Below are 12128 nucleotides of genomic sequence, written 5' to 3' on the forward strand. Positions count from 1 at the left end.
TTTGGATTGAGAAATTGAAATGTAGAATCAAAATCATTGGTAGAATTTATTTTATAAAATTGAGGCGGGAAGCAAAAATTAGAATCTCGAGGTTCATCCCAATTTAGAATAGAAAATGAGAAACTTATTCCCAAGAAGGGAGGTGAGAATCGTCTCCCATTCTCAAAATTGACTATTTTATTTTTTTTAAAATTTTAAAATTTTAAAAATATCCTCATTTGAATTAAAAAATATAAATAGCAGAAAAAAAAAAAAGAGTAGCAAATCCCTAAGCCTCGCATTGAGCTCCATTCAGCTGCACCATCACAGCCAAATCTCACCATCTTCTTCATCGCTGGTCTACAGTTGTGGAGCAGTGGCTGGTTACTAGTTTCATCCTCGTTGGGCCATCTCGATTTTGTCTCCAACGGCCAAGGTTCTGATATGATGATGATGATGGTAATAATTACTACTACTACTACTATTATTATTATTAATGATAAAAAAATTTATTGTTAATAATATAATAATGATAATAGTTTTTATAATTAATTAATATATTATTAATATAGTATTAAAAATTATTTTTTAAGTAAATAATCACAATAATCAAAATGCAATATAATAATTATGACCATAGTTATTTAAAATTTTTTTAATAATTCATAATGATTTAACTCATTTTAATTCCGATCCTATGACAAAAACACATTAATGACAATCGAATTCATTCCGATTTTAATTCTTACACTTTAAATAAATAATTTATTCAGATTTATATCCTCTATTCTCATTCTAACTTATATTAATTTTTATCAATTCCGATTTCTGTTCAATAATCGCACAAAAAAAAAAACAAAAGAAAATCCTCTCTTGCCCGGTGGAAAATCCAAGCCGGCACTAACAGCAGTTGGGTTACATCAGCTGGAGTAGCTTTAGTGAAATGTAAGATGAGAAATTGACGTGAAAAGAGGTTGCCTCTTGCCTGCGACAACATCTTGCCTGCGACAAAGCACGGAGGTCATCATCAATTCTCAACCTCACGTTTCGATTTTTAATCGTCAAGTGGAGCGTCAGGACTTTATTTGGATTTATTTAATCTTGTTGACGCAAGAATTTGGGTCCACAGTTCGAATGCGATGCGGGATGAATCCGACAAGATAAATTTGGAACCATAGAGTTTGAGATGTCATGTCGGTCTCACCCTTAATAATGGCGAGCAGGATCGTTTTGCGTAAGCAAACACGCCATTATGACACTCAAGCCCAAAATGCTCACTTGCTGGAAAGCCCAGGAGCCAATGAGCTTTGCTGGGCTTAAAGACCTTTGAACTCGAAGCAGGTCTATATAGAACTTTCCGACTTCGAAAAATTGTTCTCTTGCCTTAGAGAATTCGATTTTATAGTAATGGGCTTGCTGACACTCTGCGGCCCTCGAGCCTTCTGTTTATAAGCCATTCATTACTAAGCCCACTTTAGTTATGTTTACAGAAATTTTCTTCTTTAAATTGCTAGGATAGGGTTGTTTGCACTGCAAAAAAATATTTTGAACATTCTATTACTTTATACACTTTATTTATTAATTTTAAAAAATTTTAATTTTTACTTTAAACACTCTTTAAAATTCCAAAAAGGATCCTTATTCAAACTATTCAAATTAATTAACATTATTACTTAAAACATCAACAAAATTATTCACTACACTCGATTGCGAAAGATTTAACATTTACTTACAACAATATATTCAAATCAAGTTGTACGCAAATTATTTAAGACAATTTTAGCTGTTAATTTCTTGCTTATTCATGTTCAATAATTTGATATCGAGAAGGATTACGGTGATTATGATTGTTGGATAATTGCTCATCCGGTGCACAGTTTGGGGGAGGAGGATGAGGTGTTTTTAGATGCAATGATTGTTCATTCGTTGTCTCAGTTTGTGAGTTTTTGGGACTCAAAAACAATTATTATTAGTATTTTTTTTAAAGGTGATCTAATATTGCAAAAGAAGAACAGTGTTGGTGGAGAACCCCACAATTTCTGGGCTAATGCTAAAATTAATTGGCCATCACCAACCTGGCAGAAGATTATCAATTTTTTATAATTGTGATTTTTTTTTTTTTTTGGAAGAAAAAAAATACTTTCATTAACTTGGTTCCCATTCAGGATTACAATTTTCAAAGATCTAGAATCCAAAATTGTCCTTGAGATGTGTAAGATTTATCTATCCAAGAAAATAGGAGGAGGACCAGCAAATCAATTTGTTTTATGATCTTTCCTCCCTCTTTCTTTCTCACTGATATGGACGAAGAAAATATCAACCATTTCCTTTGAGTAGACCAAAAGTTTATCCGCAAGCAATTCATTGATTGATGATAAATGATGAAACCTACTCCCTTTGAATTTTCATTTAAGTTTGGTTGAGTGCCTTCACATACTTTGAAGAGTATCGCGGCATAACTACACGTCAACTAATTGTAATTTTAATTTGAATTGGGTTATTTGTACTTTAAAAATTATTATAATGACTCTAATTTTAATAAAAAATATTATAAAAATAACCATAATATAAATTATGATTATAAATAATTTAATATTATATAATTACTTAGAATACCTATATAGCACACTCATTATTTAACTTATAATTCTCATGCCTTCCATCCAAAACTTATATTTGTAACATATTAAATTATTAATCAATACTTAGATGATCAATGATTGAATTTCAGCGGTCCAATGAAATTGGAAAATGAAAAAAGAATGGTCTAACAATAGTCTATTGTGTTCACATTGATCCCACACAAGTGGCTCATACCCAGTGTGTGAATCAAATACAAGTCACTCTTTTTTTCTTTTTTTGTTTGGTATTGTGGGGGGGAGGCGGCTGCTCATAGTAGAGAATTCATATTTTGAAGTTTGAAGATAGTTAAGTTATCATTTGAATCTAAAAATTTAACCTTACAAATTAAATCACGAGATTTAAATGCAGAACTGTTAGATCATATTCAATGTAAGTCGTACCATATTAAGTTATTGGTAGACCCAAAAATCTAAAATTTCTTCCAACAATACATGTATTCCATAAAATTAATAAAAAGCAATAGACCTGAACTTGTGGAAGAATGTTTTGGAGTATAAATAAAATGAGCTTTTCTATTTGAATGAGAAAATCAACATTATGTATCCAATTGGTGAGATAATTTTTAGAAAATGGTAATTTGATCAAACACAGAGGCCATTACCAAACAAAACACAACTTTCATTCCATCATAATGGACAAAAGTCATAAATAAATCCATTACAAGCGTTTAAATCAATATATTTTCAGGATACAATTAGTCATTAGTCATTAAGTAATCAAAAATATATCGGTATCACCACTCAAACACGCACATAATATATTGTATTATTTTTTATCAATGCGAGGAGTGCTGTAATTATTATTATCTTAAACATATAAACTTTTTCTTTAGAAGAGTTTTTATTTTACCGCATAGGTGAATAAATAAGCATTTAAAAGGTAAAATTAAAAAAAAAAACTTTTTGGAGCTACTCAACAGTTTGGAAACTTCATATCTACTAAAAAAATACATTATAACTGAGAAAGCAACAATAAAACCACAAAACCAATACAAATAGATTTATATTTAGGTAGAAATGGACTACTTAATTTCACATAAATCACATAAAAATAAAGAGAAAAAATGAAAAAAAACTAAAATATGAAAGAGTGTTAAGGGAGGTGGTGAAATATATGGCTGTCCTGTCTTGGTCGAGAAGATGAGAGAGAGGTGACAAGATTTTATTTCCTCTTGACTGCCGTAGTAGTTTTGCTTCCGATAAAATATAATATTATTGCATTTTTTTTTATAAAAAAAAAAAAAAAAAATCTTCCGTGGAACTTCCAAAGATACAGCGAGGCTGGTCTGTCATTAAGAAACTGCGCGTTTCAAGATAAATGTTGACACAAATCAGACCCTCAATTTCAAAAGGGAAAGTGATTGGAGTTTGACTATTAATTAAGAAGGAATAAAATAATAATAATAATAATGATGATGATAATGATAAAAGGATTCGGTAAGTGTCATAAATAAACAAAGATTTGATTGCATTTTCAAGCTGGAATTTCTTGTTGCGCAATCCTCTGGAATCACATTTAGAAAAGGCAAAAAAGGATCTTGCAGACCTGCACTTTGATCCTTCTGATTGTGAACGACCTATAATCAGACCAAGTCGTGGGGCTGCTGATTACGGGCAGCGACCATTATTGAACACACGTGTGAATATGTGATTGAGTTGATTAAAATTTTCTTTGTACAGAATTAATGGGGACCACATGCATGTATATTATATATACATCACAAAAGGATAAGCTGTCTCATCTGCTATGACCTGTTCATATTATCTATTGCCAGCCTATGATGAATCGCTCTTCAAGGTTGCTGTTGACAAGCAAAAAATGGATTTATTTAATTGTTTGACCGTCGTTGGAGTTTGATTCAAGAAAATCAATTTTATAGAAATTTCGACATCAAGAGAGTAATCAATCAAACATTATGGAAGTTGTGGGAGTCAATATTAAAAAATTTAAAAAAAAAATTAGACAGGAAAGAGTGGGACAAAACAAAAGTGGCAAATGAGATTTAGTGCCAAATTGTTCTATTTGTTAATCTATTAAAAATATAATCAAGAATATAAAACTAACTAAATCTTAATCATTTATTGCTTTACATGTATGTGTGTGAGACAAGACTATATATTAAGAGTTGAGCACATGTCAATTTAGTATTGGTTCCAATCCAACAAGATTTTAATCATACTCGAAGGAATTGTAGGTGCATAATAACTAGAATATATAAATAATAATAATAAGATGAAGAATGAAAAAAAAAAAAAAAACACAGCCATCTTAATTAGTGCCAACATAATATATCCTGAGTGTGTCCACTTTTCTAATTTGATATATACTTGAAGAAGATAAGACGGCATCCTCTTGTTGTGTTCATTATGCCCAGGATGGTAATGCAATATTAAGCCAAATGAGAAAGTTAAAGTAGGCTTTTAAGATCTAACGAATTTAATAACGTATCAATTGATAGATTACGGCGGTTCTAAATCATATAATTATCGTAATATAATTTTCTTAATTTTACAACCAAGCTATAAATTTATCATTCTTTCAAGAAATTTTAGAATACATCAGAAGTACCATATCAGTTATACAATAAGTAAATGATGTCATTACATAATTGTATTTATTTTAAAAAATCATCATGCAAGTGGTGGTTATATCAAATTCAATTACACACGTCATGCATGCATTAATTAATTGTAATACATGAGAGATATTCTAGAACTTCTCCATTCTATTCTCAGGATTTAACAAATCCATTGCCATGCATATGAAAAATGTAAAGCTCATACGGGCGACAAAAGATAATCTATTTAATATCCCATACCATCATTTCTTTTAATATAAATTAAAACAAAATTTTGTCAATATGCGAATGAAACTTTGTCAAAATTTCCAACTAAATGAGAACACTAGGCTCCCTTCCACACCAGCTAACCATTATAAAAAAACAACAAAATTATACAATTCGGCTAATAACTTGACGTGCTGGGCACTGACCCATCACCCCATATACATTTTATTTAAAAAAAAAAAAGAAAAAGAAAAAGAAAAATCGTTTATTTGACTCACCCCCACTTGCTCACGTATCTATTTATACGCACTCATTGCTCAATTTTCCAAGCATAAATAATTTTGGCTGCTGAAACAAACACATACCATGGCGTCTGAAGCTCCAGCGAAATATGAAGATCAAAGGGCGGTGCGCGAAAACTATTTTGGCATCGATGTGGGTCTTAGGGTATTGCTGTTTGCAGCAACGCTCGTTTCCGTAATCGTCATGGCTACCGCCAAGCAAACTGAGCTCGTAAGCGCACCTGGGATTCCTTTTAGAGTCAGCGTTAAAGCCAAGTTTACCGATTCCCCGGCTTTCATGTAAGTTTATCCATATCCACCCCTTATTTTTCTATCTGTCTTTCTTTCTTTCTTTCTTTATTATTTATTTTGTTTTGAATAACAACAACAGATGAAGCCTCCTGGGTTTTAAAAATAATGATCAATACACAAAAAACTCACACATGAAATATGCATTAATATGTCTCTTGGAAGTATTCACTTCATAAATTGCATGTATAGCAACCTGCTTTTAAGTTCTCATCAACATCAACCTCTGGGAGTTCTGTTAACCATCAAACAGATAATGCTAAAAACACTTCTCATGTAATGTCGCAATTTTTCTGCCCCTGTTTACTGATTGATGCAGCGTGAATTTATTAGATGATCAATTTCATAACTTGTAAAATTAGTTATTACTTTATCTGATTACGAAATAGATGAATACCAATTCTTCTTTTGGGATAGTAAAAGTTAGTATACTATTTATGTGCATAGAATTGCTCTTAGTTTTCTTTGCACCTAGGGCTGAGATCGGACCGGAATCTGCAATTTAGTGCTATTATTATTTTTTTTTCCTTTATGACTAAAACTAATACCTAGGAGGGGGTTAAAAAGAGTATATTTTAAGTTTGTAAACCACATATAGGAATTATTTTGCAATGAATGATAACTAATAGGCGCCAACCTTTGTTGACAAAGTGGATATTGATTTCGAAAGTTAGACGTTTACTTTAGAGTAATGAAAGATGACGTTAAAATTAATTTTATTGACAATAATGGTCATACACTTTTAAAATTTTATCACTAAATTTATTTTAAATGATTTGACATGCTTAACGTGTTTCATTTATTTTATAAATTAGAAGTAAATTAAGTGCAATACCTCGTCATTTCCTTGATTTTAAGATAAAATTTTAAGATGTATAACCAAGATTTTATTAAAGAAAATAAAGGGTTAGCGATTACGTATATTAGAACTCTGTCGAATTTTACATAAAAAGTAGTTTATCAATGGTTCGCTTTTTAGTCAAATGTAGTTTGAAATCTTCAAATGTGTTTATGTAAAAAATTAATAAAATAGATTAATTTTGAAGATTTTTTTTTTTCTAAACACACGTCATGATGAATAGTTTTTTTGTTTTCTTTTTAGATAATTATGACGCACTTGAAAGATGATTTTTTCTTATTTTCCAAAAAAAAAAAATCATGTGGAGACTTGAGTCGCAACATGCAAAGATCATTTCCAAGGTTTTTGATTCAGAAAATCAATTTTTTTTTTCCTATTACACCAAATAATTGAGAAAGTCGAATTTTTAGCAAGCATAAAAGGGTCCCTTTATTTCAATCATTGCATGCTCCCTAGATAAAATAATGATCACAACGCATCAGACCCATTCTCTTTCAATACCAAATATGGGTCCAGCTCAAATGGAGCATCTCCAACGGAAATAAATATATATATTAAAAATATCAGAAAGTGACATTTTTTTATTTAATGAAATGAGTTTGGTTCCAAACAACCTATGAAAAACGCCATTACCTGACTTTGAATGTACCTCTATATATATCTTTTTCATTTTTAAAATTTCAAAATTTTTAAATATGATTTGTGCAGATATTTTGTCGCGGCACTATCGGTTGCTTGCCTATACAGTATCATCACAATGCTTGCATCACTTTCGGTGGTCTCCAAGCCAGCTTCCGCAAAACGGCTGCTGCTCTATTTCGCATTCTGGGACGTGGTAAGTTTTTTATTTCCTTATTTAATCGATCGTGCGGACAAGATTACTGCATTAAATTGAAAACGTGACGCAATAATGTTTGATATTACAGGTGATGTTGGGGATCGTAGCATCGGCAACTGGGGCATCGGGAGGGGTGGCGTATATCGGATTAAAGGGCAACGACCACTCGAGATGGACAAAGATATGCAACGTTTACGACAAGTACTGCAGACATATAGGCAGCGCCACCGGGGTCTCACTCCTCGCCGCTGTTCTTCTCGTGCTACTCTCCATGCTCTCCTCTTACTCCCTTTACTTGCGCATTCGTGATTGATCAGATCATTATTTAGATTATGTATCTTTGTTTCTACAGTTAATTGTCTGTATTGTGTATTCTAGTGTTTTATTTGTTTTCGAATTTTCAATCATCAGACGTGTAGATGAATTGTATGCCTGAGAGAGAGAGCTTCTATATATATATGGTACGTACGTAGGTAGTATGATCCACAATTGCCATTAATATTATATGTGCTTTTGACTGAAGCTCTCGAGTAGGGCGTTGTTTTATGTCAATTAATTAATCTTTGATGGACTAATGCATTAATCTTAGTGGGTTTTTAAATTCATTTTTTTATATGTTCCTATTTCTCCCATCCAAATAACCGAAATTTACTAGTTATAAGAATATGAAATTTATTTTTGAAAATTGTGGAGGTGCATGGTCTATTAAGAGATAAGTTTGAGAAAATTATATTATGAAAGTAATTAACATCCTTTTGAATTCAAGTGTTTTTAATTTCAACTCTATAATAAATTAGGGTAAAAGCTTGTTTAGTCCCTATATTATGAGGTTAGTGTCCATTTAGTCCCTATATTTTTAAAAACACCTCAAAACGTCCCTGCTACTAAATATTAACACTTATGCCATTATTTTTTTTTTATTTTTAACTTGCTTTTACAATATTACATTTTTACAATAATGTTTCTTTTTTGGATATTAATAAAAAATTAAATTATCAAATTAAACTCAAAAATAAAATAAAAACAAAAAAGGTATATATTAATTTTTGTGGAAGCTCACGTATGTCTAAAAAATTAATATCGTAAAAAATTACATTATCAATTTTTTTAGAAAATTAATATTTTAACTCAAGAGTGTGTTCCACAAAAATTAATATATATTATTTTATTTTATTTTATTTTTTGTTGTTAAACTGGTAATTTATTTTTTTCTTTTTAATAATGTCTAAAAAAATTATTATAATAGGGTTATTTTTTTCTTTTTAATAATGTCTAAAAAATTATTATAATAGGGTAATATTATAAAAATAAGTTAAAAGGAACAAAAGATAATGGCAAAAGTGTCAATAATTTAATGGTAGGGATGGTTTGAGGTATTTTTAAAAATATAGGGACTAAACGGACACTAACTTTAAAATATAGGGACTAAACGAATTTTTACCCAATAAATTACTTGTAAGTAGGTAATGAAGAGCGATACTTAAGAAATGCCCAGGTCATTCGTTATTCTTTTGAAATCTTTGACCAAATCAAATGGCTATAGACCCAGCTGTATCAAACCGCGATGACCCTTTAATTACTTGGCTGTGATTACTAGCGATAATCATGCTTACAGCTTCTTGAATAATCAAGCTCCACACCTCCACTATTTTTCACGAACAAGCAAACTCATTATCAAGCATATAATATGCAGCTTTTTTAATTCAGAGACAAAAAAAATCATCCCATTTTGATCCCGTCACCAAATTCTTAATTAATAATAAAAGCACACTAATTACCAGCTAAGAACAACACACATTCTTACTCAATTTAGTTCACTATTTGACGCGCACAAAACTGCCAATTTAGTCTTCTTCTTTTTTTCCTTCCTCGATTCACCCAATTTCGTGTAAAATAATTAATTACCCTAGATCGATCCCTAATCGCTCACCAAACTTATTGTTGTGACATCATCAGAATTGAAAATGGCAACTCATGATAGGCAAGCGGCAGTAATATCATATGAAGCACCACAGAGCGGTAGTCGTGTAAACTATTTTCCAATTGATGCATCACTTAGGTTCTTATTGTTCTCAGCTTGTTTAGTTTCTGTAATTGTAATGGTCACTAGCAAGCAAACCGAGCGCGCGCCTGTCTCGGGAGTCTTGCCCTTTCTGACACTCAGAGTTCCAGCCAAGTTTAATTACTCCCCTGCTTTCATGTAAGTAATCATTTACAGAATCTTAGATGCCTATGCATTTACTATTTACGTTTATAATTATTAACACTTATTACTTAAAAGTAATGTCATCTTTATGCATGCACGCAGATACTTCGTGGCTGCATTATCTGTGGCTGGCCTGTACAGTATCATCGCAATGCTTGCTTCAATTTCCGCCATAAAAAACCCATCTAGAAAGGTCTTGCTCATGTTGGCATTTTGGGACGTGGTAAGCCGATTTTAATTTTAAGCGCCTTAATTGCTATAACGTAATTGATTGCACATGAATGTTAATAAATAAATAAATATTGATTAGTTAATTAATTAATTAATCGATTCTTATCATACTTTATATATGCACATGCATCTTGGCTAGCTATATATGATGTCATGAATGATGCAGGTGATGCTGGGGGTGGTAGCTTCAGCAACGGCGGCGTCGGGGGCGGTTGCGTACATCGGATTAAAAGGCAACGACCACATTGGATGGAGAAAGATGTGCAACGTTTTCGACAAGTTCTGTAGGCACATAGCAAGCGCCACAGCGGTCTCACTGGTGGCTGCAATTCTTCTTGTTCTGCTCTCTATGATTTCCACTTACTCCCTTTACAAACGGATCCATGATTAATGCTGATCACAATCCAGGCTCAAGACACGTACCCAATCTCGGACGTTTTTATATATGTCTCTGAAATATTTGTGTGTGCATGGATGTAATTAGATACACGGGAATGATTTTGTATTTAACTATTAGCTAGAGATATGAGAGGGATGTAAGTCCAAGATCTTACGGAATCAATGTAATAAAACTTTAAATCTTTAATTTTTGTTTTCTCTCTTCTCATGGTCACTCAAAAATTGAAATTTCTTCGCAAATGGTGATGGCTTAGTGAGAACCAAACACGAAGCAAGCAGTTAAATCAATTTAAGTGAAAATATATACGGACATGTCGTCTTTGTCGCCATTATTTGGTCTGCAAGACCATGATCTACGAATGCCAAAGATTATTAATTTGCATATTCTTTGTGTACACATGATATCCTATATTTAATGTTAAGAATACAAACTCTTTGTGTAACTTAACGTGACATGAAATGTCAACGCAACGCAACTCACAATAGCGTTTATCCAAATTTCGGGCAAAGCCATGGCAGCGAGGATCGAGTTGCGGGCCTTTAAATATTGGCCCAACCAAGCCCATAGAGGGCTGGCCTGGGTCGGTCTTGCATCATAAAAAAGGTCAAACCCATTACGAGTTCAGATTGTCGACACCTCCGCATACAACCCACCCATCAGGAACAAAGTCCATGAATTAGAAAAGGTGGCTAAAATCACTTCCTCACAAATGTGTGAGAGAGTTGTGGTTCGAATTCACAAAAGTATTATGGCTAACTCTATGTTACGTTGAACGTAACATACGTTCAATAAATATAATATCAATAAAAACTCTTAACTTTTATGGAAACCACACTATTTGAATTAAAAGAAATACTTTTAAATCTCAAAGAAGAGATAAAAGAAATTAAATAAGAAATAGGAAAAATAAAAATAGAATTATCTGTAATCCAATTAAGCCAAAAGAAAAATAAAAGAGTAGAAAAATTTGAAATACTAAAATCTGGAATAATTGGAACAAGCTTTAAAGAACCCATACAAAAACCTCAACCAGGCAGCTATGATGACTGGTTCGTAAAGACTCAATACCCAAAAATACTAGAAGAAACAGAAAAATTGAAAGCAGAATTAAAAACTAAAGAAAAACTAGAAATAAAAGAAACATCACTTAGTGATACTGATTGATGGATGAAACATTAGAAGAATTAACTGAAAAATTCAGTGATATAAATCTAAGTGATTTAGAAGAATTTGAAAGAGAATATTGTGTAAAAATGAATGTTGCTGGAGGACCAGAAATGAAACCTAATATAGCAGAACCAAGCCATAGGTATGAAACACATAAGAAGAAAAGACCATTTTTTGAATATTATCCACCCACCAAAAATAACCAATGGAAAAAAGAATACCAACCTAATAATGACCATCTAATACCAATAAGCAATGCTGGTACATTTTTAGATTTAGACTGCAAAGCAGACCCCCGAAAGGCCTTAGTAGAATGAGGAATGCAAATGAAATTATTTTTTCTGTTTAATGGATCAAGAGAAGATTGGAATGTTGAAACAGAAGAAGAAAAAATAAATATACTTGCTGATATTTTAATAGCAAGCTTTTC

General features: G+C 31.8%; 2 protein-coding genes across 2 annotated transcripts; both read left to right on the forward strand.

Annotated features, from left to right (window-relative positions):
* Positions 1-5727: 5727 nt before the first annotated feature.
* LOC18032450 (CASP-like protein 1D1) lies at positions 5728-8277 on the forward strand. The gene is made up of 3 exons (XM_006419598.2): positions 5728-5988; positions 7565-7691; positions 7783-8277. The coding sequence occupies exons 1-3, from the start codon at positions 5774-5776 to the stop codon at positions 8005-8007; spliced, it is 567 nt and encodes a 188-aa protein (XP_006419661.1). The 5' UTR covers positions 5728-5773; the 3' UTR covers positions 8008-8277.
* Positions 8278-9658: 1381 nt separating this feature from the next.
* LOC18032433 (CASP-like protein 1D1) lies at positions 9659-10545 on the forward strand. The gene is made up of 3 exons (XM_006419599.2): positions 9659-9894; positions 10003-10123; positions 10298-10545. Exons 1-3 carry the CDS (start codon positions 9659-9661, stop codon positions 10520-10522), a joined length of 582 nt encoding a protein of 193 aa, XP_006419662.2. The 3' UTR covers positions 10523-10545.
* The last annotated feature ends 1583 nt before the right edge of the window (positions 10546-12128 follow it).

This window comes from Citrus clementina, unplaced genomic scaffold (genome assembly GCF_000493195.1).
Source record: "Citrus clementina cultivar Clemenules unplaced genomic scaffold, Citrus_clementina_v1.0 scaffold_9, whole genome shotgun sequence".
In the NCBI taxonomy this organism is placed as follows: domain Eukaryota; kingdom Viridiplantae; phylum Streptophyta; class Magnoliopsida; order Sapindales; family Rutaceae; genus Citrus; species Citrus x clementina.

What these genes read in the sequence shown, in the direction of transcription:
- LOC18032450 (XM_006419598.2), top strand. Translation starts at nt 5,774, where the DNA reads ATGGCGTCTGAAGCTCCAGCGAAATATGAAGATCAAAGGGCGGTGCGC. An exon ending in ACCGATTCCCCGGCTTTCAT is followed by an intron (nt 5,989 to 7,564) that starts GTAAGTTTATCC and finishes TGATTTGTGCAG; the next exon opens with ATATTTTGTCGCGGCACTAT. An exon ending in ATTTCGCATTCTGGGACGTG is followed by an intron (nt 7,692 to 7,782) that starts GTAAGTTTTTTA and finishes TTGATATTACAG; the next exon opens with GTGATGTTGGGGATCGTAGC.
- LOC18032433 (XM_006419599.2), top strand. Translation starts at nt 9,659, where the DNA reads ATGGCAACTCATGATAGGCAAGCGGCAGTAATATCATATGAAGCACCA. An exon ending in AATTACTCCCCTGCTTTCAT is followed by an intron (nt 9,895 to 10,002) that starts GTAAGTAATCAT and finishes GCATGCACGCAG; the next exon opens with ATACTTCGTGGCTGCATTAT. An exon ending in TGTTGGCATTTTGGGACGTG is followed by an intron (nt 10,124 to 10,297) that starts GTAAGCCGATTT and finishes TGAATGATGCAG; the next exon opens with GTGATGCTGGGGGTGGTAGC.